This window comes from Tyto alba, unplaced genomic scaffold, assembly GCF_018691265.1.
Source record: "Tyto alba isolate M040663 unplaced genomic scaffold, T.alba_DEE_v4.0 Super-Scaffold_20, whole genome shotgun sequence".
Classification (NCBI taxonomy): domain Eukaryota; kingdom Metazoa; phylum Chordata; class Aves; order Strigiformes; family Tytonidae; genus Tyto; species Tyto alba.
The window spans coordinates 7,247,418-7,274,283 of record NW_024881283.1 but is presented as its reverse complement, the minus strand read 5'-3'; the positions used below and the strand labels follow the sequence as shown (position 1 = coordinate 7,274,283).

The 26,866-nt window shown below is 49.7% G+C and overlaps 1 protein-coding gene across 1 annotated transcript; it reads left to right on the top strand.

The window, feature by feature from the left end:
- The first annotated feature begins 8,167 nt into the window (after nucleotides 1-8,167).
- SELENON (selenoprotein N) lies at nucleotides 8,168-26,856 on the top strand. The gene is made up of 12 exons (XM_033003215.2): nucleotides 8,168-8,352; nucleotides 13,177-13,294; nucleotides 14,108-14,238; nucleotides 14,754-14,966; nucleotides 15,809-15,933; nucleotides 16,747-16,884; nucleotides 18,545-18,626; nucleotides 19,602-19,790; nucleotides 20,868-20,973; nucleotides 21,811-21,923; nucleotides 22,615-22,716; nucleotides 23,889-26,856. Exons 1-12 carry the CDS (start codon nucleotides 8,245-8,247, stop codon nucleotides 24,057-24,059), a joined length of 1,596 nt encoding a protein of 531 aa, XP_032859106.2. The 5' UTR covers nucleotides 8,168-8,244; the 3' UTR covers nucleotides 24,060-26,856.
- The last annotated feature ends 10 nt before the right edge of the window (nucleotides 26,857-26,866 follow it).

The window sequence follows — 26,866 nt, the reverse complement described above, 5'->3', positions numbered from 1 at the left end:
ACAAGAGAATCAGGCCTTCTACAGATAGATAGGCCCAATTCAGGTTTGAATTTGCAGGCCCTGGTCCTCATGGGAGACTTCAACCACCCTGACATCTGCTGGAGGGTCGACACAGCAGGACATAAGCAATGCAGGAGGTTCCTTGAGTGGATTGATGATAACTTCCTCCTCCAAGTGACAGAGGAGCCAACAAACAGAGGTGGTCTGCTGGACCTCATGCTCACCAACAAGCAGGGGCTCACTGGGGATGTGAAGACCCAAGGCAGCTTTGGCTGCAGTGACCAGGGGATGGTGGAGTTCAGGATCCTAAGGGTGAAAAGCAAGTTCACAACCCTGGACTTCAAGACAGCAGACTTTGGCCTCCTCAGAGTTCTTTTGGGAGAGTCCTGTGGAATAAGACACTGGAGGGAAGAGGGACCTGAGAAAGCCAGTTAATATTCAAGAATTGTGTCCTCCAAGCTCAGAAGAGTTCCATTCCAATGAGCAGGAAGTCAGGCAAAAATGCCAGGAGGCCTGTGTGGATGAACAAAGAACTCCTAGCCAAACTCAAACACGGAAAGGAAGCATAGAGAGTGTGGAAGCAAGGATGGCTAACCTGGGAGGACTAGAGAAACATTGTCTGAGCATCCAGGGCTTACCTTAAGCAAGCTAAAGCCCAAATGGTATTGAGTTCATCCAGGTATGTCAAAGACAACAAGAAGGGCTTCTATAAGAACATAGCTGACAAAAGGAAGCCTGGGAAAATGTGGGCCCACTGCTCAACAAGACAGGGGGCCTGGTTACACAGGGCATGGAAAAGGTTGAAATACCAGATGTCATTTTTGCCTTCGTTTTTACTAGCAAGACCAGCCTTCAGAAATCCCAGCTTCCACAGACCAGGGGGAAAGGATGGAGCAAGGAAGACATACCCTTAGTGGAAGGGGATCAGGTCAGGGAATACTTAAGCAAACTGGACATACATGAGTCCATGGGCCTTGAAGGGGATGCACCCACAAGTGCTGAGGGAGCTGGCAGGTGTCATTGCAAGGCCACTCTCAATAATCTTTGATCAATTATGGTGACTGGGAGAAGTGCCCAAAGACTGGAGTAAAGCAAATGTCACTCCTATCTTCCAGAAGGAGGACCCAGGGAACTATAGGCTCATCAGCCTCACCCCAGTCCCTGGGAAGGTGATGGAGCAGCTAATCCTGGAAACCATTTCCAGGCACACGAACAACAAAAAATTCTTCAGGAGTAGCCAGCATGGCTTCACCAAGGGGATGTCATGCTTGACCAACTTGATAAACTTCTACAATGAAATGACTGGCTTGGTAGATGCAGGGAGAGCAGCAGATATTGTCTACCTGGACTTCAGGACAGCCTTTGACACTGGTAAAGCAGATCATCATACACAAGTTGTTGGTGTATGAAGTGGATGAGCAGACAGAGAGGTGGGTTGAAAACTGGCTGAATGGTTGGGCATAGAGGTGGTGATCTGTGGCACGAAGTCTAGTTAGAGGCCAGTAACTAGCAGAGTACCCCAGGGGTCAATACTGAGTCCAGTCCTGTTTAACATCTTCATTAATGATGTAGATGATGGGGCAGTGTGTGCCCTCAGCGAGTTTGCTGATGACACAAAGCTAGGAGGGGTGGCTGATACACCAGAGGGTCATGCTGCCATCCAGAGGGACCTTGCCAGGCTGGGGAAGAGGGCTGATAAAAACCTGATGAAGTTCAGTAAGCAGAAGTGCAAAGTCCTGCACCTGGGAAGGAACAACCCCGTGCACCAATATATGCTGAGGCACCTGGCTGGAAAGCAGCTTGGCATAAAAGGACCTCGGGGTCCTGTGGACACCAAATTGACCATGAGCCAGTGACAGGCCCTTGCTGCAAGGGCAGCTGATGGTGTCCTGGGCTGCATTAGACAAAGTATTGCCAGGAGTGTGAGGGAGGACATCCTTCCCCTCTCCTCAGCACTGGTGAGGCCACACCTGGAGTGTTGTGTCCAGTGCTGGGCTCCTCAGTACGAGAGGCATGGACGTACTGGGCTTCTCAGTACAAGAGGCATGGACGTGCTGGAGAAGCCAATGAAGCACCACAAAGATCAGGAAGGGACTGGAACATCTCTCCTATGAGGAAAGGCTGAGAGAGCTAGGACTGTTTAGCCTGGAGAAGAGAAGGCTCGGCGGGATCTCATTAATATATATAAACACTTGAAGGGATGGTGCAAAGAGGACAGAGCCAGGCTCTTTCCAGTGGTGCCCAGTGACAGGGCCAGAGGCAGTGGGCACAAACTGAAACACAGAAGGGTCCCTCTGAACATGAGGAAACACTTTTTTACTCAAAGGGTGACCGAGCACATCACAGGTTGCCCAGGGAGGCAGTGGAGTCTCCATCCTTGGAGACATTTAAAAGCCACCCAGACACAGTCCTGGGCAACTGGCTCTGGGTGGCCCTGCTTGAGCAGGGGGGGTTGGACCAGATGGACCCCAAAGGTCCCTGCCAGGCTCAACCATTCTGTGATTCTGTAATTCTGTGGTGTCAAAATTGTAACTAAATCAAAACCTGTCTGCAAAATTCTTGATCCTAATGTATTTTTATATACTTTTTCTGTGCTCTTAAAAGACATTTACCACACATCACATCTCATTTAACTTTCCTTTATCGTTTTTGTGTTTTTCTACTTTTATTTGGAACTAAATGTTATGAGTCACTTGTAATAATTTCACTGCTGTAATAGTCAAATCTGTGAAACAGAATAAAAGTCTTGTAAAATAAAAAGCATGTTTGGGTTGATACTGTTTAAAGCCTTCTGTCGAAGACCTGCATCATGCTTGGAATAACTGGGTGACAATACTGGCTGATTTCAAGAATATTTCACAATAGATGTTGATTTCCAGAGTAATCTAGCCAGTGCCTGGACAGCAATTCCCATCTGCACCAGCTCTCTTAAATTGCTTGTTTACCATCTGATAGGGGTTAGCAGGAGTTCTACTAAATGCCGTATTTTTCTAGCAAAAAATAAATAATCCCCAGCCAAGTTTGCGCTTCCATATACATTGCTTTTGGAATGAAGTAACAGAAAAAAAAGAAAGGAAAAAATTGAAGCCAGATTCTTCCATGCATCCAGCCACTGAACTAGCAGTTTGGCCTGCATGTCCTCTGTGGCACTGAGCAGGATGACTGTGCAGGGATGGTCACGCACCACTCCTCTCCTGACCCTGGCAGCAGTGAGTACCTGTTCAACAGTTCTTGCAAAAAGTGCTGGATCTGGGATCAGCATCCTTTCCTCTGGCAGCCTTTCCTCTGATCACTGCAAAGCTGCATGCCCCTTGGTGATGGAACATTTTTGTTTATTCTTGTGACATTCTCTTGATAACTGTTTCATTCAGAAGCTTGGGATGATAAAGTTGCTTTGAGCAAGTGGTGAAAACAGAAAGTGTTTCTAAATTCATGCCTTTGTAATTCCCCAAGAGAAATAAGGTTGTCAGATGGGGACTTAGCGTTATCCCAGGGATGAAGATACTGGCTGGTAAGCTTGGCCTAGAGGAATGGTTCTTGGTAAATAAACATCTTGGGAGTGAGTTGTGTTATCCGAGGGATTTGGATACCTGGAAGCTGGTTTAGCTTAGAGGATTTTTATAATGGATTAAGGGAATTCCATAAATAAAAATGTCCTGCTCTTGGAGTAACTCAAAACACTTTGCCTGGCAAAATTTAAACCCCCAAAATAAATAGTATGGTTCTAGTTTCCTTTAGAAATAGATCCTTCGCATTATGTTAAAACTCTGCTCTTGTTTTCTCTTCCACACAAGTGAGCAAGAATGATACTTGTAAAGTCGCATACACTTCTAGAGGAGAGTGCTGCTTTCCCACAGTTCAGTGGCTGCATCACAAATAGGGAGTGTTTTGCCCAGCATGCCTGATGATGTAAAACTTATTGGTAAGTTTGTTTACCAAGACACTCGTATGGAGCTCAGCACCAGTCACAACAAAAGCTTTTTGCTGCAAACAGCCATGCTTGAAAATTTCCATTCTCATGGAGCACAATTCTGCAAATACTTCTGCTTGTGCTCACAGATTTAAATCCCTGAGGCCAGTGGATTAATCACAAGCATCAAGTTAAGCATGCATGTGTTTAGCAGGAGTAAAGATTTATTCCAAGGATCAGCTTTGTTCCAAGGCCTGGCCCGGATCCACAGCTGGGATTTCTCTGTCCTACAGCAATACAGGTAACAGAAATATTTGCCTCGCTGGTGCCTTGAAATGTTTCTGCTCTTTCCTTGCTCCTCTGCACACCTCGAGCCTTGGGTGGATGCTCTTGCTCAGGCAGAGCCGTGAACTGTGTTTTCACACATAAGAAATCACAGATAAGATGAGATCCCCTCAACTGGGATTTCACCTCTCATATCTTGCACCCACCCTGTATACTTCCTGCTAGGTGTGGGGGGGTAGGACTTCTGATGTTCCAGATGGGAATCACTTTGTTTTCAGACTTGGAGAAGGTAAAGAAATGGGGTGTTATGTTGGACCAGAGTTTTGGTTTTAAATGTCTAATGGAAAGGATCTGGGAAGATGTGTGTCTTTGAGCTGCTTTCCTGCCTTTCAGTCTCAGGCATGTGGGACACCGGTGGGAATTCTGTTCTTGATTTATGGTGGGTTTTTTCTGTTTTTGAGTCACCTTATCAGGAAATGTGATCAGCCTAGGTTATTTCCCATTTCCCCTGTTACATTCAAATTCAGAAGCCATGATTATCATGTTAATTTTGACCATCAGAACCTGTGGCTCTATTTTATGTCAGAAAGAATTTCCTGTAAATTAAGTTCTGATAAAAGAAAGTTGCATTAGTGGTAGAGATGAAAACTAATAACTATTGCTTGTAGAATGGCTGGTTGTTGTTGCCTGGCCATACGAAGAGATAAGACAAAACTATCCAGAAAACAAATGCATCTTTTTGTAACCCACACTTCATTTTTACGGCGTTATTAAATTCCCTTGGAAGGCTTTCAGCAGAATAGGTTATTGAATTCAAAAGCTTGGCAGTCGTAGTATTTTTCCACATACATTTTGATCTGATCTATTTATCTGATTGTTTCAGATGTGATGCATTGAGCGCTGGCTCCCAGTGCTAGCAGTCTCAAAGTTTTCAGCAGTTACTACTGATCACGTTTCAGTCTTTGGCTTCATTCCCTGTGGAGCCTCAAAGAGGTACCATGCTGTAATTAGGAATCTTCTCAATAAAACACCCCTGAATTGTAAAGGTTTTCGTTTAGTGAGAGCCATTGAGTATCAGAACTGTAAGGGACCTACTGAATGGGAAGGGCCAAGGGGGAGTTAGGAATGCAAGCCCATGAGAACTGGGTAGGCATTGGCTCTTGCTCTTCCACTAAATGGTCTACTTCGAAATGTCTCAATCAAACTTCATTTCACGCCACAGCCTTTACTGGCCATTCTTCTTCCCGGATGAACTGTGTGTTTTCCATTGCTGTGAAGCTTTATCACAGCACATCCCCAGAGCAGGATGCAAACCCTCCTTCTGCGGTAAACACACCTCTGATTTTCTTGTTCCCTTTAGAAACCCCCATGAGAAACCAGACTTGGATACTCCTTGTTCCTTACTGTTTTACAGAGGATTAATGTTTTTTGGGCCTCAGTCTGGTCAGGACTGCTTCCTCAGGGGGATTTCTGTTTCCAGGTGCTTTCTCCATTTGTGCACAGAGCTCAGATTTTAATGCCGCCTTCCATTACACCATGATCACTTTGACTTTAAAATGGGCCAGGGTTTCAGGCTATGGGAATGGGGCCATCAATTTAAACGACGACAGGGTTTCTCTGCTTTTGCAACCTGCCGCCCTGGAACGTGGCGTTACTGCGTGTACTCTGACATATGGAAAACCTATCCCACCACTGCAAAAAAAGGGCGCTCCAAGTTTTTCATCCCTGCTACCAATTTCTCACTGTTTTTCTTATTTTCAGCCAGACTCTCTCCCTGCTAGCAAAGGGGAGATCCGGGATAGTTTTTCCTGCCGGGTGAATTTTCATGGTGGAAATCTTGCTTGTTCCTTCTCTATCGCAAGGATTTCCTTTGATACAGGTGTGCCTGGGTGGGCCACACAGCAGACATCTGGATATTTTAAATTCTTCCTGAGCACTGCAGTCTGTAATCTCAAGAACCAGCAGTTTCGAGCCAGGAGTTGTTGAGTTTGTTCTGAGGATCAGTTCCCAGCAGATGCCCTGAATTATTTCACCTTTTGTCTTTCATTCTTTTTCCTATCAAATAATTCATCCGTTTGTCTTCTTTATATGGTCACTGATGACACTGGAAATGGTTCAGATGTAAAATGAGCCCCTCTGCTTCTCATCTAAATGGTATCATTTTGGCTGTGCCAGCCACCCTGTCAGGTCTCCTTGTCCATCTCAGTGTCTGCAGGCTTTGTCATCTCATATTGCCTCTTGCTCTCACTTGTTTCCCAGACACCCAAGTGCATTTATCCTGTTTCAAAGCTATCTTGTCCTGTTACATTTTGTGCTCTAAGAGCACTTGCTAGGTTATTTGAGGTAAGCAACAGCTCTCCACACCTCACTGCCTAGCCTAATGAGTCCGGGAAGTTTTAAAGCACATCTGCTTAAAGTGCTTGAGTGTTTAGCACATTCACACCTGTCTCTGCTTGCAGACATTATTTCAGTGCTCTGCTAATTCAGTTCCTCCCATCTCCTCCCCGTGGCCCAAGCACTGGTGCTTTGATGGATGGGGAGGTGGAGAGCAAAGGCCAGTGGCAGGGTTTCACGAACGTTTTGTTTTCTTCTTTGGTGGAGCTGGCAGGAGGACCCACCTTCTTCCTCCCTTGGCCATGCAGATGTAATAACAACACTGATCTGAATTACAAATAACCCAGTGTTGATTCTGTTGCTGGGCTTCCCAGTCTGGTTGTTACCCAATCTTGCACCATCACTGCAAGAGAAACATCCAGGGCTATGTGGGGATCTATGGCAGAGAGAGGAACAGTGCCCAGGGAGGAGGCTGCACCTCACCTTCACTGTCTGAGTCCTGCTCCCTCCAACCTTGGTTGTGGTGGTCTGCAAGAAAATGCAGAGTGTGATTTTTTTATCTTGTCCTGGGAATTGCTCAAAACTCCACGCACTCCTGGCCTGCTCTGCCCAGGATTACCAGCCTCGTCCTTCCCTTGATGCAGCTGCCACTGCTCTCTTAATGGCTTGGTCATGCTCTCCTCATCTCCAACCAAAATGCTCTTTAAACCTAAAACAAAAATGATTAGGCAGGCTTAGGAAACAGCAAAAGCTTCAAAGGATTAAATGCTAACGCTTCCTGCTACCCTTAGAGAGATCAAACATTCTGCACTGTTAGCCCTGCAGCAGCAGAAAATGGTACTAAATCTTCCCCAGCAATCAAGGGATTTCAGTGGCAGTGCAGGATTGCATGTAAGGAGGAGCAGGAGACTGATTTATGAGGAAAGATTAAAATGACTAAATATATATCTCTTGGCCAAGCCACTGCTAAGGAACAATGTGACAGCCATGCAGAAGAACCTGAAGGGCGCAAAGAACACAGGGAGGGTGGAAAAGTTTGGGGTGTCATAAAGGATCGTGGAAATGACTCAAAATGTGGGGTGACGGTAGCAATGACTCAGAATTTGGGGGTGATGATGTGGTGGCAAGAGGCTGAGGCTCGGTAATGGCTGCAGATGAGCACCATCACCTCACTGCTGCAAAGCCATTCCCATCCCTGCAGTCCTGGGGTTTAAACCCCAGTGAAATCACTATTTGGTTAAAAAAAAAAAAAAATCCATTTTGGGGATGTGAAACCAAGTAGAGGAGCAGGATACAGCTGTTCTGGGGGAACACTGAATTGGTGGCCAAAGACCACTTTGGAAATTCATGGGGGGAGGACACACCACTCCCCCCTCGATAATTAAAAGCAAAAATCATGGAATGCAATGAGATTGCTGAAGAGGAGGGAGATTAATCTCCTCCAAGACTCCCCGCGGCAGATAAATTTAAGCCCCAAAAATGGGGTTTCGTCCGGACTCTGTGAAGGCGCCGCCGGGGCCCGGAGCGGGGGAGCCGGGCTGGCCGGGGCCGGAGGCCGCCCTCCCTCCCCCGCTCCGGGCCCCGCCGGGCAGGCGCAGGCCCCCGCCCGGCCCCGGCCCCTCCTCGCCGGGCGCTGCCCGCCTGACGCCTCCCCCGGCCGGCGCGGCCATGGCGGCGCGGCGGCGGCGGCGGTGGCGGCGCTGAACGAGGCCGGGATGGCGGGTCCCGGCGCGGCTCCTCCGCGCCTGGCTCTGGCCCTGGCCGCTTTGGCAGCGCTGGTCGCCGTCAAGTATTACCGGGACGCTGAAGCAGCCCGGCAGCAGGTAACGGGAAGGGCGAGAAGTGGCGGGGGGGGGGGGGGGGGGGGGCGGCGGTGCTGAGGCCGCGCTGCCCCTCACGGAGGGGAGGGAGGGATGAAATGGCGGGCGGACACGGTCGCGCCGCTGTGGGGATCGGGGCGGTGGCGGCCGCGGGGCTGAGGGGGCCGCGGGGGTTGAGCTGGCCACCGGGGTTGAGGTGGCTGTTGCCGGGCCGAGGGGGACCACCGGGCAGCGGTGGGCACTGGGGCTGAGGTGGCCGTCGCCACCGGGGGCATCAGTGGCCATGAAGGGTTGAGGCAGCCATTGGGGCTGAGGTAACTGTCAGGCAGAGGTGGCCGCAGGGGGTGAGGTGGCCACTGCTGGGCGGAGGGGACCGCCACACATCGGTGGCTGCTGAAGTGGCCCCTGGGGTTGAGCTGGCCACTACCAGGCTAAGTAAAGCACCGGGCATAGGTTGGGGTTGAGGTGGCCGTGGCCAGGCTGGGGTGGCCACAAGGGTTGAGGTGGCCACCAGCGTTGAGGTGACTCCCTGGCATCGATGGCCACCAGGGTTGAGGTGGCCACCGGGGTTGAGGTGGCCACCAGGCAGTGGTGGATGCAGGGATTGAGGTGGCTGCTGCTAGACTGAGGAAACCACCACACATAGGTGGCCACTGGGGTTAGGTTGGCTGTGGCCAGGCTGAGGTGGCCACTGAGGTTGGTTAAAGTGACCACCAAGCGTCAGTGTCCAGTGGGATTGAGGTGGCCACGGGGGCTGAGATAGCCGCCACCAGGCTGAGGTGACTGCCACACATCGGTGGCTACTGGCTTGAGGTGGCCACCAGGGTTGAAGTGGCCATCACCAGTCTGAGGTGACCACAGAACTGTACTGGCTGCCACTGGGTTGTGGTGGCCACAGGGCGTTGATGGCTGCAGTAGTGAGGTGGCCACCGCCAGGCTGTGGTGGCCATGAAGCTGTGGCAGCCACGGCTGGGTTGTGGTGGCCACGGGGCATTGATGGCTGCAGTAGTGAGGTGGCCACCGCCAGGCTGTGGTGGCCATGAAGCTGTGGCAGCCACGGCTGGGCTGTGGGGACAAACGGGTATCGGCGGCTGTGGAGCTTGGGGTGGCCTTCACCAGACTGAGGTGGCCATTGAGCTGGAGTACTCGCCACACGCCAGTGGCTTGAGGCGGCCACTGCCAGGCTGAGGTTTTGCAGAGCTGTAGTGGCCACCAGGCTTGAGGTGGCCACAGGGATTGTGGTGGCCACCATGAGGCCGAAAGAACCACAGAGCTGTGGCGACCACCAGGCACCGTCAGAAGAAGGAGGAAGAGTGGGAGCGCCAGCTCCTCCTCCTCTCCACGTCGCCTCTGAAGGTGTCTTTACTTCCTGCTTTATTCCCTGTAAAAAAGGCCCCAAACCCTTGTGTTTGTGGATTTTTATCATACTAGAAATGCAGGTCTTGTGTGCCCTAAGCAGCTCTGTAGGAGCAGTACGAGAATGGAGGACGTGAGCTGAAAAATGGGAAAGTTTTTTTTTAGGGGCTTTGTTGTGTTTTTTCTTAAATTAGGCTAATGGGCTTAGGTTTTGATTGTAATCCGTATGATTCAAATGGCTGCTGCACGCTTTGGAGAGGGCATGCCATTGTTAAAGATCCTACTCTTCACTTTGGCGTGCATCCTTGAACATCTAAAAAGGTTCACATAAAGAGCAGACTTCTTGTTCTTGGTATTTCTATGGTAAAATGACGGTTTTGAAGGATGCCTCTTTGTCTCTTCTTGCATTGCAAAAAGGAGGAAATTGGTCAAACTTGTTAATTCGAAGAATTCTTCCAACAGGGACAGAAGGGTCAGGACAGTCCTTCACAGGCTGGCTGAGAGGACCTCAGCCCTGCCTGACAAAGAGCCAGGTCTTCTGGAGGTTTTCTAGAGGTCAGTGCCTGGGCATTGCTGGAGAGGAGGACAAAATGTGAACAGCCCAAGGTTTTTATTTTTTCTTCATCTTGCTTAAAACATATGTCTTGTCTCTTTCTGTGGAAATGTTTATTTAGCTAAACAACCCACAAACAGGTGGGAGAAGAGAACTTTTTGTGAAAAACACAACTCTCCTCTACAAAAAGACTGAAAAAGCTGTCTTACTTATCTGGCACAAACAGGGAAACTTTTTATTTCTTATGATCCCAGATTAGAAATTAAAAAGAAAAAAAAACGGAAGCTCTGGAGAGCTTTCTTTAACGTGAATGTTACCAGAAAGCAAAAGGCCAAGCCCTGTCATCTCTCTCCCCTTTTAAACACAGTTTTTATTGTCCCTTTTGACTGAGTGCAGCGGGACTGGTGTGTGCTCTGCAGAAGGCTTTGTTCCTCTGTGGTTGGGGTCTTATCTCTGGCCGGGCGGGTCCCTGGGGTCCCGGTGCGGAGGGGCTCGCGCAACGCTGCCGCTGAGCTGCCGTGCTTTGTGAGTGTCGAAAGAAATGTTTCCAAAGGGAGCGATCTGTTCCATGGGGATGTGGAGAACTGATGCGCCGTGCCGGTACTGCCTGGAGCGTGCCTTTGCTGGAGCAGTGGCTGTTTTAACTAGCTCTGGGGAGGGCAGCGTCCTCCGGAGCGGGCAGGAGCCTGGTACCAGTCCTGTTCGCAGGGAGGCTGCGTTCAGCCGGCTGCTGGCACAGGTGCACACACACATAAGTCTCCTGACCGCAAAGCTACTGTATCTGTGTCCAGCTGCAGTTGTAGGAATAATCATCTGATGGTTCTGCAGCTGATGATTTTTCATTGCTTAACCTATGTAGAAGTGCAGGCTGAGGGGCTGGGAGCATGCTCTCAATTTAGGTTGATTTTTGGATGCTAATATCCAACACCGGGCACCAGTATTCCCTGCTTCACCTTCTGCTGTCTCAGACACAGTCAGAGATGTTCTTCTGTACGTGTGAGGTATGCCTGGTTCTCTTTCTGCCTTCAGCCCTGATAAGTAAATGATCCTAATACTAAAGCAGCAGGCGGTCTAGCCAACTAAAAACTTTGTCACTTGTTTGCCTCCCATCCCTTGAGGTTCATGTCTGTGAAGTGCAAAGAGAAGAGAGACTCTAGAAGATTCATCAGCAGGGAATCACTCATGTGCTGTGGAGAGGACTAGGAAATGGACCATCTCTTCAGAGCTCAGTACACATCCAGGACAGCCTCCTCTGCAGAGGAGGAAGCCATTGTGAGCTCCCTGCATACTACCCTGCGCCGTGAGCTGGCTCCCACCTTGAGCAATCACACGGGCTCTTACAAGATGAATGCATTAAGTGCTGTGCACAAGCAAGATTTAGGGCCGAGAGGGGTGATGAAGCCTGGCCCAAGGCTTCATGACATGACCGTGGCACCTGGCTGTCAGGGAACAGGGCAGTTGCTCAGGAAAATATTGTTACCTATTTACAGGGCCAAGGATGTGCCATCCCCATTTGTTTGGGGAACAAAGGCACAGTTTTGGCCCCAGGAACGTGGACAGTCTGGAGTGGATTCTTCCTGTGCATAGATAAATAACCATCTTGTTCCTTGATTCCTTCTTTCAGCTGTGTAGATTCTGCACATTCCCCTTCTTGCCTTTCCTCAGCCATGTCTGCATCCAGACCTCTGGCTTGTATTCCAGGGTCTTTATTTCTGTCTGTCTCAGTCCTGAAACTGTCCTGGAAGGCTCTTAAGTGCTTTTGTTGCTGCAGTTGACAGGAGCAAAGCCTTCCAGGCTGCATTAGTGCTGCTTCAGGCTGGCAGGCAACAGATGGAAAATAAACTAGTTCAGGAGCTCTGGGGATGGTAATGGTGCTGCAGGCAATAGAGAATAAACACGGTTAAACAGCAGAATACAGAGTATTTATCCTTGCAGCTTTAGGCTTTTACGGGGGTGGCAGGAGAAGCTGCCCCAAATGATGGGTCACAGGGGATGTGCTGCAGGGTGGCTGGCAGTGATGTAGCTTGTCTGACTTGCTATATGTCTTTCTCTTCCTCTCACACTGATGTGGAGCTCTCTTGTTCTGCCCGCAAGTTGTCCCTTTCCCTTCAGTGCTGAGCGCTGCGGAGTGGAAATGACTAGGAGCATCTAAAGTCTTTCTGGGGCTGCTCCAAGGGAGACATTGCATTTCAGTGGTGTTTTCCACTGGACGATCTCCGTGTGAGCTTTGCAGGGGGAGAAACTGAGGCACAGGGTGGCTGGGATCTCACAGAAGTTTCTGGAGAAAACCAGGGGATTTGTGGCTCCCTGATGTGTGGCTGAACGAGTAGGCCGTGCTCCCTGCAGAGCAAGGGGCCAAAATGCTCCATCCAGTCCTGAGGCTGGAGACCTGGAGGGGAACCTGACTGGAGCAGGGCAGTTGTGTGCAGTAACGCTGGCATGGATCTCGGCACGGGTGTAACTGAAGTTGTTTTCTGCAGAGTTACAAGGGCTCGGTTAATTTACTTTCTGTTTTTGTAATGTGGATAGTCATGTATTTGACTGCCTTTGTTTCACTGCACATCAGTTAATTACAGAAATCATGATCTCCAGGTGCTCTGAATATCTGCAGGTTTAGGACTATCTGGAAAAAGTTGGAGATTTTTCTGACAAAAGGCTTTGAGGCCGACTCTGAGCAAATGATTCAGTTTGAATCACTCAGCCAGATGTAGTTTTAATACGCTCATGCCAACAGTTTCTGGACACCAATCCCTATTGTAAATAGCACAAAATCCTGCCAAGGGGCATTAATCTTTCGATTTGATTGCCGTGTTTGTGTGCTGGAAAGAATGCAAATTAACTCTGAAGCTGAGAGGGTCCGGAGTGATTTCTGCAAGAGGTTGGAATGAAATCTCACTTGCCTCTTCTTCCCAAACCAGGAGCTGGCACTGAAGTCTTTGGGAAGTGAGGGGCTGTTTCTCTTTTCTTCTCTGGACACAAACAATGATCTGTACCTCAGTCCAGAAGAGTTCAAGCCGATAGCTGAGAAGCTGACAGGTAGGTATCTGTCTACCTTGCAGAGCTCTCTCTGCACAGACCAAGCAAAAGCCAAAGATAATGCACTCTTCAGTTCATTCATGTGTTTATTTTTTTATGGGTGCAGTTTTGGGTCTTATTTACACTAAGAGAAGCTGCTAGGCTTTATATGTTTTTGAAAAGGCTTAAGCACTAGACATCACTTTCACAAAGTAGAGTTTTTATAAGACAGAAGATCCCATTGCTAGACTAGCAAAGTACATAAGTTACTTTGTCTAGAGCTTAAAGGGGATTTGGGATGGGTGAATGCAACAAATACAGCTCAGCCCAGGCTAGGCCAGAACTATTAATGAGTCACAGCACTTCATTCGTGCGTTCCTCCAGCTGTAGCAGTCTCTCAGACACCAGTTGTGAGAGATCATGTCTGGAGACTGTATCAGTGTGTGGCTGATGTCCTGGTGGTGCTAAGCAGGGAGAAATGTGGTGATGATAATGTACAGGAGAGCTTATAGTACAGTCACAATACAGATAGTTGTTTGCTTGTGCTGTAAAGCGTTGGCTAAAGCACATGTTCTGATCCCTCCTTGGTGAAATGAGACTGCTTAGCTGAGCCATGGGGTTTAGCGAGTCTCCCACTAAAAGGAGGGCTCCCCTTTAATTCATGCAGCTGAAACTGGCCTCTGGGGTGGGTCTGAGTTCTGCCACTGCATACAGCGTAGGGACAGCTGGGAAATTCCCAGTGCTCCTGGATTTGCCAGGATAAATGTGTAATCACAATTGCTTAAAAGGGGAGGGAGGGGAAACAGCTGCTTAAATTCCTTTCCCTTTGTCTAGGGGTTGCTCCCACCTCAGAATTTGAAGAGGAGGAGACGCCTGATCCAAGCGGGGAGACATTGTCCATTGTGGCTAAATTCCAGCCTTTGGTCATGGAAACGATGACGAAGAGCAAAGACGGTTTCTTGGGAGTAGGTATCATGCAGGATGTGTGTGGCCAGAAATTCCGGTATAAACACATCCTATGGGCTGGTAACATCAGCTGGAATAAGTGCTAGCGTGTTGGGAGGGGGAGATGATCTTGCTCAAGCCCATGGGATTTGCTTTGATGAGCAAGCTCACTGCTTTCTGCAGCGTTTCATTGTTTTCAGTGCACTCAGCAGCACTGTGCCCCAGTTAATACGCCCTTCCTGGGAAGCTTGAAGCAGACACTAGAGGTGGCTCTCCTGGAGCTAAGTCCACAAACAGTGGTGTTATGTGGTATGTTCCCCTCTCCCATTTCCTATCACTAACATAACTGAAAGTTGAGTGAACTATTTGGTGGTGTTTGGGGTGACAGGAAGGATTTAAAATGTGATTTTTTTTTTTTTTTTTTTTTTTTTTTTTTTTTTGCCCCCCTTTCTTCAGAGCCTACTTACTTCCATCAGCACAGCTGCGCGATTGAAGAGCCCAGTCTAGGCTCTGATAGTGTCTTTTTTTTTCACAGATTTCTCATGTTGCTCTGTCTGGGCTGAGGAATTGGACTGCCCCAGCAACCCCTATGGGCGTGATGCTTGCCAGGCAGTTTAAAGCCTTTCTTCCTCCAAAAAATAAACTGGATCTTGGGGATCCATGGTGGATAATTCCTAGTGAATTGAACATCTTCACTGGGTATCTTTCCAACAACAGATTTTACCCTCCACCCCCCAAGGGCAAAGAGGTGAGCTATGAAGCCTATTTTCTATGTACCTGAGAGGAAGTTCCTATAACTTTTTGCCTGATGAATCTCAGGAGTCCCTATGGCAGACAAGGCTGTTGCATTCTTCCTAGACTTTCTAAGGGAGCAAAAAGGCTGCAACGTACAGCCAGGAGCACCATCCCCTAAATTGGAGGAAATACTGAGAGCAGGCAAAAGCATTGGGTGTCTGTCATGGCCAGATGAGGCTGACCTGAGTAACTTCACCTTGCTTCATTGAAGTATTTGGGTTTTTAGGCTAGTCTTCCCTGGACAGGAAGGGGAGAGGGTTATTCAGAACGCACTTGTATGAAGTGATCGTGCCTTGTGGAACAGTTGCCATGTGCCACCCCAGAGGTGAGCGTTTCACTGACAAGTGAAATTATGTGTGTACATAGTTTGTAAAGCCAGGCGTGTATATCGCTCTCCCCAGGGTGCCTGGGTGGGTGTTAGTGATCACATAGTTGATGCACCTTCACAGCCTGGTGTGCTCATTGATTGAACACCCTCTCTTCCAAACTCTTAAGTAGTATTGATGGAGGCAGCCTCATAGATCAGTTTAGCATACTCAGACATTCAACCAACTGGGATGATAGAAACTTGCAAACAATGGGAATAGCATAAAAAGCATAGAAGATGGATTCATTTTAAAAAGCAGCCTCTTGCTTTATCTCCTTTTTTTGTGATTGGGTAGGTCTCCAAGCTAATTTTTAAGTCGTAGCAGTTCTCTTGCCTTCCTGATCTGGTGGGGAGTTACTTTGGAACTGCAGCTGACCTGCAGTGGAGGAACTGTTCTCATTTTTGCTCTCTTACAATTCTTTCTCTAGATCATAATCCACAGGCTTTTGAGCATGTTCCACCCACGCCCCTTTGTCAAAACCCGCTTTGCTCCCCAAGGCGCTGTGGCCTGCATCCAAGCCATCAGCACCTTCTACTATACCATAGCATTCAGGTAAGGCCATGGGTCCAGGGTGTTAGAGGAGGGTTTGGGGGCACTTCTGAATTTATTCCGTATCTCAGGGGAGTGGAGAAGGCTGCTGTGAACCCATAGCAGAACATGTGCATGTTATTGCACGTGCAGTCATGTTCCCAAGCAAGACCAGATGTGTTCTGGCTGGGAGGGAGGCAAAGCAGTTGGAGGAAGAGGATGGTTCACAGCCAGCTCCTGCCCGTGTGGTGCTTTGCTGACACCCAAAGAGGGCACCCGTGCTCCCAGTGAGGCCCTGCTGAGGCAAGAGCTGTTGCCCAGTTGCAGGACAGCAGTTGTTCTCCACCACCCTTGGTTTAGAGCTATCCCTGGCTGAAAGGGGAGCATCTGATCAGCAAGACATTTGTTAGATCTTGGTTGATTGGGGGTGGGGTGCCTTTCCAAGGGGGAGAGTCTGGGAATTTGTTCTCTTGTTTTACTGTGAGTGTTACACACAGCTTTTATTTCCCTGATCGAGCTGAAAGGGAGAGTGAAGGGGTCTTACTCTGTTCCTGTGTTTCAAGGAATGATAACGTAATTCATCCTTCCTGGATGGGCACTTACTGCCCAATTCCAAAAGGCATTGATACTGGAGATGATCCTGACCCAGGGGATCTGCTCTAGTCTTTTATTCTCTTCATCGTGTGACATGAAAAGCTTTTTGAACTGAACCTCTCTGCACCAATTTAGCTTCATAATCTCTGGTGCCTGGAGATAACTTTTCCCTGCTGTCATCTGCAGTGCATGATCCATTCTCTCCTCCCAGCACTGCAGCTGATGGCTCCTTTCTCGTTTCAGGATCCACGCTGAGTTCCAGCTGAACGAGCCACCAGACTTCCCCTTCTGGTTTTCCCCAGGCCAGTTCACAGGTCACATCATTCTCTCCAAGGATTCTTCCCATGTCCGAGAGTTTAAGCTCTTTGTCCCTAATAACAGGTACAGCTGTTTCTTCCCGAGTGCTGAACAGACTTGAGAATTGTTATAAATGAAGCCCAGTGGAACCCAGGGGCTCAGGGATCCTGTCCTGTGCAGGACTGGGGGCCACACATGGGGGGAAGCTGGTGGGCTCTCTTTCTGTGAAGATCCAGGTGCAGGGACAGCCCTGTCCCTTGTGGTATGTGGGCATCCAGGCCCGTGTAGAGAAGGCAGATCTGCAGTCTGAGCTTTGGCCAGGCTTGTTCTGCTGTTTGCTTATCTATTTTCCCCGTACATCCTTCTCTGCCAGCGGTCATCGCGGTCATCGTGTCCTCAATTCTCTAGATACAGTAGCTCCCTAAACTGTTTCTGATGCAATTTTTCAGGAATAGCTCTGTTTATCAATAGATCTGGAGGGCAACTGGCTTGGAAGAAGCAGGGAAGGACAAGGGCAGAGGAGGGACCGGGGGGAAGCAGGGCAGAGGTTGCTGGGGACATGGAGCATGGGGTTGGGGATGGATGTCCTTGCACAACCTGGCTGCAACTGGCACATGCTTCAGCTGAGTGTCCAAGCCTGAGCTGCCTGTGCCAAACCACTTTAGAGGGAGGTACCTGCAGGCACGTGGGAAGACACACAGGGATGGGGAATTTAAGCTGTCCTGATATTGCCCTAGAGACAGACAGCAACCTCTTCGTTAGTAGCATTGCTGCAAGCACTGCTCCCCTTGGCCTGCCCCAGCAGTCCCTGGTTGTGGTGGGGACTCTTCCAGGTGTCACATACCTGTTGCAAGCTGCAGAAGGTTCCTTAGGTGACTGTGATAGACGTGCTCATGCTTTTCAGCACACATCCCTGGAAAATCTGAGTGAATTGAGCTCTGCAGTTGTCTAAAACTGGCAAATGCATCTGTACTAGTCGCTGAGGATCCCTGACCCGTTTCAGGGTCTAATTCACTCACCAGTAGCTGTCCCTTGGTACTTGGAGGATGGGGAGAAACGGTCAGGGTGTAGAGAGCAGCCGCTGGCAATCCCAGTGCCTGGCTTAAAGCACTGAAGTTCAGCAAAGCCTGACGCTCTTGCTTCAACCTATTTTTTGCTTGGTGTTTCACAGGTTAAGGTTTTGTGTGCATAGCTTTGCACTAGCTCATTCCTGCTCTCTGGCAAGCAGCTGGAAGCGTTTCAGGGGAAAGAAGCTTCAAATCTCTTTGCCCATGACGGCTGGAGTGAAAATTCTATTATAACATTACCCTGGCGACTCAATCCCTATGGCTCTGTCAGCACATTTGTTACAGCAAGCAGACATTTACGGCTCTGCCAGCAACTCCTTACAAAAGCCTTTCACTTCCAAAAAAACACTTTTAAAAGTTCAGCAGGATCAGAATGTGCAAGTTAAGTGCTGGGAAGGAAGGGGGAGCAAAGAGACCTCTCTCTTCCATACTCTGACAGTACTCAAAGGTGTGAGCACATTTGCCCAGAGTGTTGAGTGTGTGCCTGGGCCCTGATCCAGCAGGGATCTAGTGTTGCTGTTCCTGTGCAGGGAACACCGTGATCTCCAAGGGGCCAGAGGTTCTGGCCTTCAGTGTTAACCCTGCAAGAGAAGCATTGGATGTTCTCACTTGTTTGGGGTTTCCCATTCACAGCTTTAGCCCTGGGTGACTCTGAATGTACCGGGTTCACCTTGCAGGTCTCTGAACGTTGATATGGAGTGGCTGTACGGGGCGAGTGAAAGCAGCAACATGGAAGTCGATATCGGTTACCTGCCTCAGGTCTGTAGTCACTCTCTGTCCTCCATATGCCTGGAGCGTCTCAGCAGGGATTTATGGTGCCATGCCCCTAGGCTGTACAACTTCAGTTATCCCTCTTTAGAGCTTTATTTTGAACATTTCAATATAATAATATAATCTCTGTTGATCTGCATACGTCCTCTGCAGCAGTATGGTTCCCTATTGCCAGTTCTTGTGATATTTTATTTTTTCCCTCTGTGTGGGTTGAATCCTAAGATGCCAGTCATACGACTTTTTCCATTTTTAAAAAGTTGTTTGACATGCAGTGGGGGAAGATTAGGAGCTGAACCCAAGCCTTGAGCTCACAGGGGTGTAAGAACAACAGCGTGTCTGAATTTAGAAGCTGCATGAGATTTTTCCTCTATTTTGTAGTAATCCCAGCTCTTGGGACAGGAAACATAAGTCAGGATTTTGAATGCCTGAATTTAACAGTCCCCTTTTCTCCTAAACTAGATCCATGTTCCTTTTTGATTGCCAAAAGTCAGGAAAAGAGACTTTCAAAATAATTTCAGATGTACCAGAATTGAACTACAGGGAAGCTCCTGAACAGCTGTTGCACCCTCTTGTGGTTAGCCACGGGCTGTGTAAGGGCTGTGCTGGTGATGCGAGTGAGAGCTTCCAGCTAGCTTTGCAGGTCCCAGCGATTTTTAAGGATCTGGTGTCCCACGGTCAAAAATCTCCACTGGGAAGGTGGGAACATGGAGTGAACAGGTCTCATGCATTTCCAATCTAGTGAGCACAGTTAGACAATAGCTGGAGGAAATTAAGTCGCTTTCCTGCTATTCGCTAATAAAACACATCTGCAACTGGTAAATTGCAGCTCCAGGAGACAATTGATCAAGCTGTATCTTCATTAGAAGCTGCATGGTCTTATTTTGCCTCTTTATGCTGTCCTGGAGTAGAGAAAAACCAGGAGTAGGATCTCTGCAATGTCCAACTCAGCCTGTTCTCCTGCAGATGGAGCTGGAATCAACAGGGCCTTCAATCCCCTCTGTGATCCATGACGAGAATGGAAATGTGATTGACAGCAGGGATCCCTCAGGGGAGCCCATTCAGTTTGTGTTCGAAGAGATAGCTTGGCAGCAGGAAATCCCCTGGGAAGAGGCAGCCCAGAAACTGGAAGTGGCCATGTATCCATTTAAGAAGGTGAGGAAGGGGCCGGGCTCTTCCTTGGCACGTTTATTCGGGGCAGATCATCTTCACTGAGAGGTCCAGTCACCTCGAGGACCAGCAGAAACCAGAGGCTACAACCTGATCAGCGTTCAGAACAGTGTGAGGGTCTCCCAGCTCAGCGTGCGCCTCCCAGGCACTGTGTGTGTGGCTTGATGGATTTCCAGTTTCCAGATGAGGGAGTACAGCATCTCTGAAAGGCCATTTGGGGTTACACAGCAGCAGAGGCAGGAGCAAAACCTAGATGTCATGTGTCTCAGGCGTGTATTGTAAATGTAGGCTCATCCTTCCTTCCTCTTATCAGTAGCCACCGACGCGATTTCTGAGCAAGGCAGGTAATCACACTGCTTACAAATAGTTTTCCTCTGGCGTTACTTTTGCAATGTTCAGCTACCTTTGGACCAAGCTTTCCTTATCAGCAGAAAACACACAATCCGCCTGTGCCTCTGCACCCTGCAGTGAGACACAAATTTATAGCACTGGGTGACCTAAACTATATAACATGCCAGTAGCCTGTGGAGCAGATGGCTACTGCCTGTCACTGCTTCCTTGGCTGAAGGGACACGTTTCAATGGCTGACTCCTTGTGCCTGAGCTTACAAATGTCCTTTTTAGCTGCCAAGATGTTAATAAAGTTCCCTTCATTTAAGCGATCGGAACAGTTTCTGCGCAGGGTCCCTCCCAGCCAGTTTTTAGGCTGTTTCAGTGCAGTTTTGTAATAAATATCTCAAGGCCAGATTTCCCAGGCTGCTGAGGTGTGTTTGCAGGCAGCCTGCCCGCAGTTGTGCAGATGCTCTCTGCAGTGTGTAAAGATGGGACTCTGCAGGTGCTGGTAACAGCCCACATGCTGTGAGGACTCGCTACAGTCTCACAAGGAGATGAAGTTGTCCCTGGGAAGAGGGGTTGTCACTTGCTTTAATCTGCAGGAACTACTGCAGATTAAATTCTCTGTGTGTCACCTGTGGGATGTCTGAGGTCTGGTTCCTTCAGACCCTGCTTGTATTTGAGATGGGCTGTTCTGCGTCTGTTCCTCAAGCTGTCTCTCTGCTTCCAGGTCTCCTATCTTCCCTTCACACAAGCTTTCGAGAGAGCAAAAGCAGAAAAGAAGCTGGTGCACTCGATCCTGTTGTGGGGTGCCCTGGATGACCAGTCCTGCTGAGGTGAGACCATGCCCAGTGTGTCTGGAGGAATGATGTACCTCGTTCAGGCTCTGAGAAGAGCTGGGGGTCAGGGAGCTGGTCACGAGCCAGTGGTAAATGTTATATTACTCATTTTGGCACTGAAGATTCTGAAGAGAAAAGGGCTGGAAGTAGGGAATTACTGATCAGAACTTAGGTCTTCAGTGGCAGGACCAGATCTATTTGAGACAAACCCTAGACCAACTCACTAATTCAGGTGCCTTTGTCGAGGTGGATGCATGGGTCTGATCTTTCTCCTTTCTCTTCCCCTCTCAGTCTGCTTGGGTAGAGGCAGCATCTGCACAGTGAACGGGACGCTGCTCTCTGCTTTGTCCCTGATGCCTGAGCCAGAGATGGGCTTGGGGTTGTCCTGATATGTAGCAGTTTCCCCCTCCACACCTGAGAGCATTGGGCAGGAACAATGGGCGGATGTCTTTAGTCCTATCTGCCCTTAAAAAACTCTCCAGCTTGTATGGACTCTGCTCGGCATGGACAGCAAGAAGCACACAGGGTGGGTCTGCAGGGCCTGATCCTTTCCCAAATACACCAAGCCAGTGAGCCTCCATGGCAAGCTTGTCCTGGTCCTTCTGTTGCCTTGCAAGTGGCTGGGGTCTGCTCTGGTGCTCTGCCAGCAGCACATATGGGAAACAATAAGTTGTGGAAAACTGCCAACAAGAGAGAAAGACAATGGGCTGGGCTGTGGGGAGCCCGAGCTAGCCACTGCAGCAACCAGAGCGATAGCGTTGCGGTGACATCAAACATGGCAACAGTCAGCTCAGGAAACTCAGCAAGCACTGTTTGCCTCTCTTCCTATGCCAGGTTCAGGGCGAACTCTCCGGGAGACCGTCCTGGAAAGTTCGCCCATCCTCGCCCTGCTGAACGAGAGCTTCATTAGCAGCTGGTCTCTGGTGAAGGAGCTGGAAGAGCTGCAGGTGAGTGCCATGGCCACATCTGCTTTCTTTGCATTCGGTGCTGCTAAACACAGACGGTGCTTGGCATGGGGGTGCCAGCAGGAGCAGGGAACTCCCACCTGTGCCAGGGGGGATTTCGGTTCCAAGCCCTCCACATCCTAGCAATTGCAGGGGCCAAACAAACACCAGATGGAAGCAGACTAAGAAAACAGCACAATGACCCGCTTCGCTCTGTGAGGGAGCCAGTATTAAAAGCTAAACTAGATGTTTCACTGCGAGATAGCCCTGCCCAAGGCCATTTGTGTCATCATCAAACTGACTTCTCTCTAAACCAGGGAGCAACCAAATGCTGTCTGAACCCTGGGTCTGCTGATTGAGCCTTTCCTCGCTTATGAGCTACTCTCTGGGTCTGTGCTGTCAGCTGGGGTTAGTCATGAGGCTGGAGACTCTAGGACAAGCTGGGATCAGGCTGTTGGTGTGCCTGGGAACTGCCAATGATGGGGTGATTTTTATTGTTCAGGGATAAAATCTACAGTTGGAAAGTGAGGTGGAGACTGACTGAAGGGGAATAGTAAAGCAGATGGTGAGAATGGAGCCAGTTACTGCCATGCTGCAGGGTAGCTTTTTGGTCTGCCTCCTCCTCCTGTGTTGGGTGTACCCCTCCTACTAGTTTTGGTGTGTGCAGGCATGTTTCTTTGGGCTCTCCTTACAGAGCAACAGAGAGAATGAGTTCTACAGCAAGCTGGCTGACCTGCACCTGGAGAAATACAACTTCCCCGTGGAGATGATCATCTGCCTCCCCAACGGCACGGTGGTATGTTCGTTACCCCTTTAGATGGCTTGGCTCTTCCCATCAGAATGTGCTCTTTTCAGGGTCATCTGCAGACCCTGAGGCGAGTGTCTGCTCCCCCAGCCATTCCCTGGCTCCTGGAGCTGTTGTGGGGCCGTAGTCCCTCACGGTGCAATGCTCTCAGGGATGCTGTGGCAGACGGCAGCTCTATCAAGAAATCTGAAACAAATGTCTTTTTATTCAGAGGTGGAACAACAGCAGCTCTGGGCAGGTGGGGGGAATAATCAGACTTGAACCAAACATCTGCCTGTGATTCTTCCTTGTCCCTGGTTGGAGTCAGTGACCTTTGGGAAGCCATTGTAGCTGTTTCCTGCACCCATTGTCCCTTGTGCTCATGCTTTGGAGAAAATGTCTCCTTATCAGCGCCTTCTAGCACATTTATCTTTCTCTTGATTCCCCGAGTTTGTCACAGCAGGTCAGCCATTAGCAAGTCCACACGCTTTGGCTCTGCTGTTCCCCGCAGCAGCCCCCCCCCCCCCCCGTCTTGAATTTGAAGAACGACAACAGTTCCTGACACTTGACAGCGCAGCACTTCGCTGCCGGGCTGTCTGCAGCAGCAGATCCTGCCAGGGCTAATCTGATTGTGCCCCACACTTGCCAGATATTCGCTAGTAATGCGTGCAATGACTCCTTGCTGGCTCTTCAGTGGCTCCCCTCCAGATGAGGCTGTGGGCTGGTGGGCGGCATCAGCTTAGTGGCCACACGTCCCCCCTTTCCCACCTCCACGGAGGAGCAGAAAGCACGGAGGCGTTTGAAGCTCAGGTGCTGTTTTTGCGGCCCTGCTGGGCTGAGAGCAAGCAAGCACCCCAGCAGTCAGCGTGGTCGGGCTGCCATCTCCCCAGCCCATGCTCAGAACTAGGTTTTACACCTGAGTGATTCTTCCCAAATCACCTTCATCATCTTATCCTAAGTGAGGGGTCACCACTTCTGGGGGAAGAAACAGACTGTTGTCTTTCACATATCTTTCTCTGTAAAATGCACACCTGAATCACAGATGCTGAATTAGCATTTGCAAAGTACTAGGGATTCTTTAAGAGTTGTTATAGTCTTGTTACCTGTGTCCTGGACAGAGGCCAAGGCAATGGATGGGGAATTGTTCTGGCCCATAAAGTCTCTCTGTCTGTTTTATTTCTCAGGTTCACCATATCAATGCCAACTACTTCCTGGACATTACTTCTATGAAGCCTGAAGATGTTGAAAGTAGCATCTTTAGTTTCTCGACCAATTTTGAAGACCCTTCTACTGCAACTTACCTGCAGTTCCTGAAGGAAGGACTGCAAAGAGCAAAACCACACCTTCAGGCCTAAAAACAAAGGCACTTAAATACCCCATGGAAATGGCCAAAGACTTCAGAGATCTATTTTGATTACAACAGTTAAGATGCAGACAGTCCCAGGACTGAGGCTTTGCTCATGATGTTGGTTTGAGGCTAAGTTTCAAGTGATACCAGTTTACATAACCTGCCCTTTTGAGTTCAGGCAAATTTTTACAGGAGTGAAAATACTTGAATCTGTAAACATTCTCGGTGCATAGGCCTTGGTTTGCCACCCACCCTCATGTTTTTTCCAGCTCCTGTTCAGACTCTGTGGGGAAACTCATGTAACAGCTATACCAAGCGTCATCCAGAAACCCCTGATCTCAAGGACTGGACTGTGCATTGAGTCATGGAGAACATCACTGCCATTACGACTGAACACTCGTGGTGAGCGCCTGTGCCCTGCAGTGCAGGTGGGAAGCTCCCTCCTGGTAGCTGGTGTCCTCCACACCTCCTCGCCAGCAGCAGCTCTGAGCTGTAAGCTGCTCTGCAGCTTGGATGTCAGCTCTTCACGGCAGCGTTTATTGGCAGCGGTGGCAACCGATGCATAATGGGACTCTGGCTGGTAAAGTGTAGACACGATCGTAGGAGGTTCAGAGTGGAGGCCTGAGCTCTGGAGTGGCCTCCTCCCAGCACCCGGTGTGGCATGGCAGGAGAGCAGTCTCAATTTATTCAGGTTCTTTGCATCTGAGGGAGGTGGTCAAGTTGACACAGCAAAGTTAGGAATGGAGACCAGGGCATTAGAGGTATGGTGCAGCTCAGAGGCGTCAGGTGTGGATTAGAGGTCAGAGCCCCTGTTAGTTCCACCAATGCAGTACGTGCACCCCAGGCTATGGGACACAGCAGTGAGCAGTGCCCCCACCCCTTTCAGCCCAGAACCACTCCTGCCCCACCAGCTTGGAGAGCTTTGTTTTCCTAGTGTCTCCACAGAGGTGGCGAAATGCTCTGTCCATGTTTGCTTTGAGCTTCCCAGTCACGCTTAACGATGAAGTTCCCTTCCAGAACAGGAGCTTCAGCGTTGCCCTGAGAGCATTAACTGCTTGAGAACTGAGCAGTTTTAAAAGCCAGCAGTACTAAAGAAATTTTCATACTTTTCCAAAGAAATTGTTCAGACAGAACACCATTGTCCCTTATCTGTAACCACTCCAAGCAGCTCATCCTACTCTGTACCAATGCCTGGCTACAGAGTGAGTGTAATTTTGAGGAGAAGTTAAATGGAACAGGTTTTAAAGCATATCCCTGTAAATAGTGAGGAGGCAAGGCATCTTCAGTAAGTGGCTGCAAACAGCCATGGCTGTTGATGCTTTTTCTGCCTTCTGAAGCACAATTTTTTTGGACCAAATCAAATGGAGGGAAAAGCCTTTTTTTTTTTTTTTTTTTTTGGTTGGTTTTTCTGTTGTAAAAGTTGTATTTTCATTCCTGGGCTCCAGGACCTGGAAGGAACCCCGGGGTGGTGATTACCCTGTCCCCACCCTGCCCCAGCCCTCCTGTCTGTATCCATGGCTGGAGACTGAGCTTAGATGGACGGACCTCTGCGCTGAACCAGTGTAGCTTCACTAATTGCTCGAGTGAGATTAATTACCCCGGGGATGTTTCTCACTATTGGCTTTATAACTATGCATTAGCTCTGCACTTTTTTCACACTCCAAGGGGCCTGCAGTAATGATGGGCTTGGATCCGGAAGCACTTTCAGCTGCAGAAAGTGCCAAAGCCTCCGGGCAGCGTTCGAGACCGAGCTCCTGTCACGCTGGATTTGGTCTCATCCCTTTGGGCAACTTCAGCCCGAGCAGAGAGCCAGTGCCTGCCTGCCCCCGGCTCCTTGTGAAGCACAGCTGCAGTGTAGATCTGCCCTTCTGGCTTTTACAAAGCTTCACCTGAGGTATTTTTGCTGCCCTTTTCCTGAGCCTCTTGGTCAGGGGCTTCAGACTTTGAAGCAGTGTCTGTCAGTTGTGCCGAGGTGCAGAGTTCATTCCATTTGTTTTCCTTCCCACCCGTTTTGCAGCAGAAGGGGCCGGAGAGGGCAGCGGCTGAGCAGGCAGGGATTGCTTTTGTCTTTCAAGGCTTGGAAAAACGGGCATGGCAGCGGTTTTGCAGGGCCGGGGAGGTCTGGAGTCGCAAGGAGCAGCATCCCTCGTTTGATCCTGCAGACGCAGAGCTGCCTCCCAGACACCGCGCTTGCGCTACTCCCGCACACGAGCAGGGTCCGTGCCCCAACCCGCCGTGAGCCCGAAGCCTTCGGGGTCCCTGCCAGCCCCGTGTTTGTTCTCTCGTGAACTGCCAGGCTCTTGCAGCCCTGCCCGGTTTGAGCTCAGGGTGAGGGGGGTCAGCCTGAACAGCGGCAGAGGAGCCCAAACAGCCGCCGCCGGGCTGGAGCAGTTTGGGGGGACCCGATCGCGTCCCCCCCATTAACTGCAAAACTGCCTAATTGACCCATCACTGCCCATTTGCTGCCGTGGGCGGGCTCCAGACAGCTGTTGCCTGAAGCTTTTTGTCTCCTATTTGTAAACTTAGTAAGTTTGGGTTTTTTTTTTTGTTTTTTTTTGTTTTGTTTTTTTTTTTTTCCGATAGGTTTGTAGTACCGCGGAGGGGGGAGGAGAGGGAGGAGGTGCTGCTTTCCCCTACCTCCTGTGCTTTGTGACGCTCTGGTCTGAAACCCACAACGGGCCAGAGCCGATGTTTGTCAGCGAGGGTCCGGGGGGGCAGCAGCCCCGCGCGGTTCGGTGCCCGGTTGGCGTGAGGGGCCCTGGGGGCCCGGCTGTACCCGCGCTTGGTAAACCGTCCCACCTCCCCCTCAGCCTC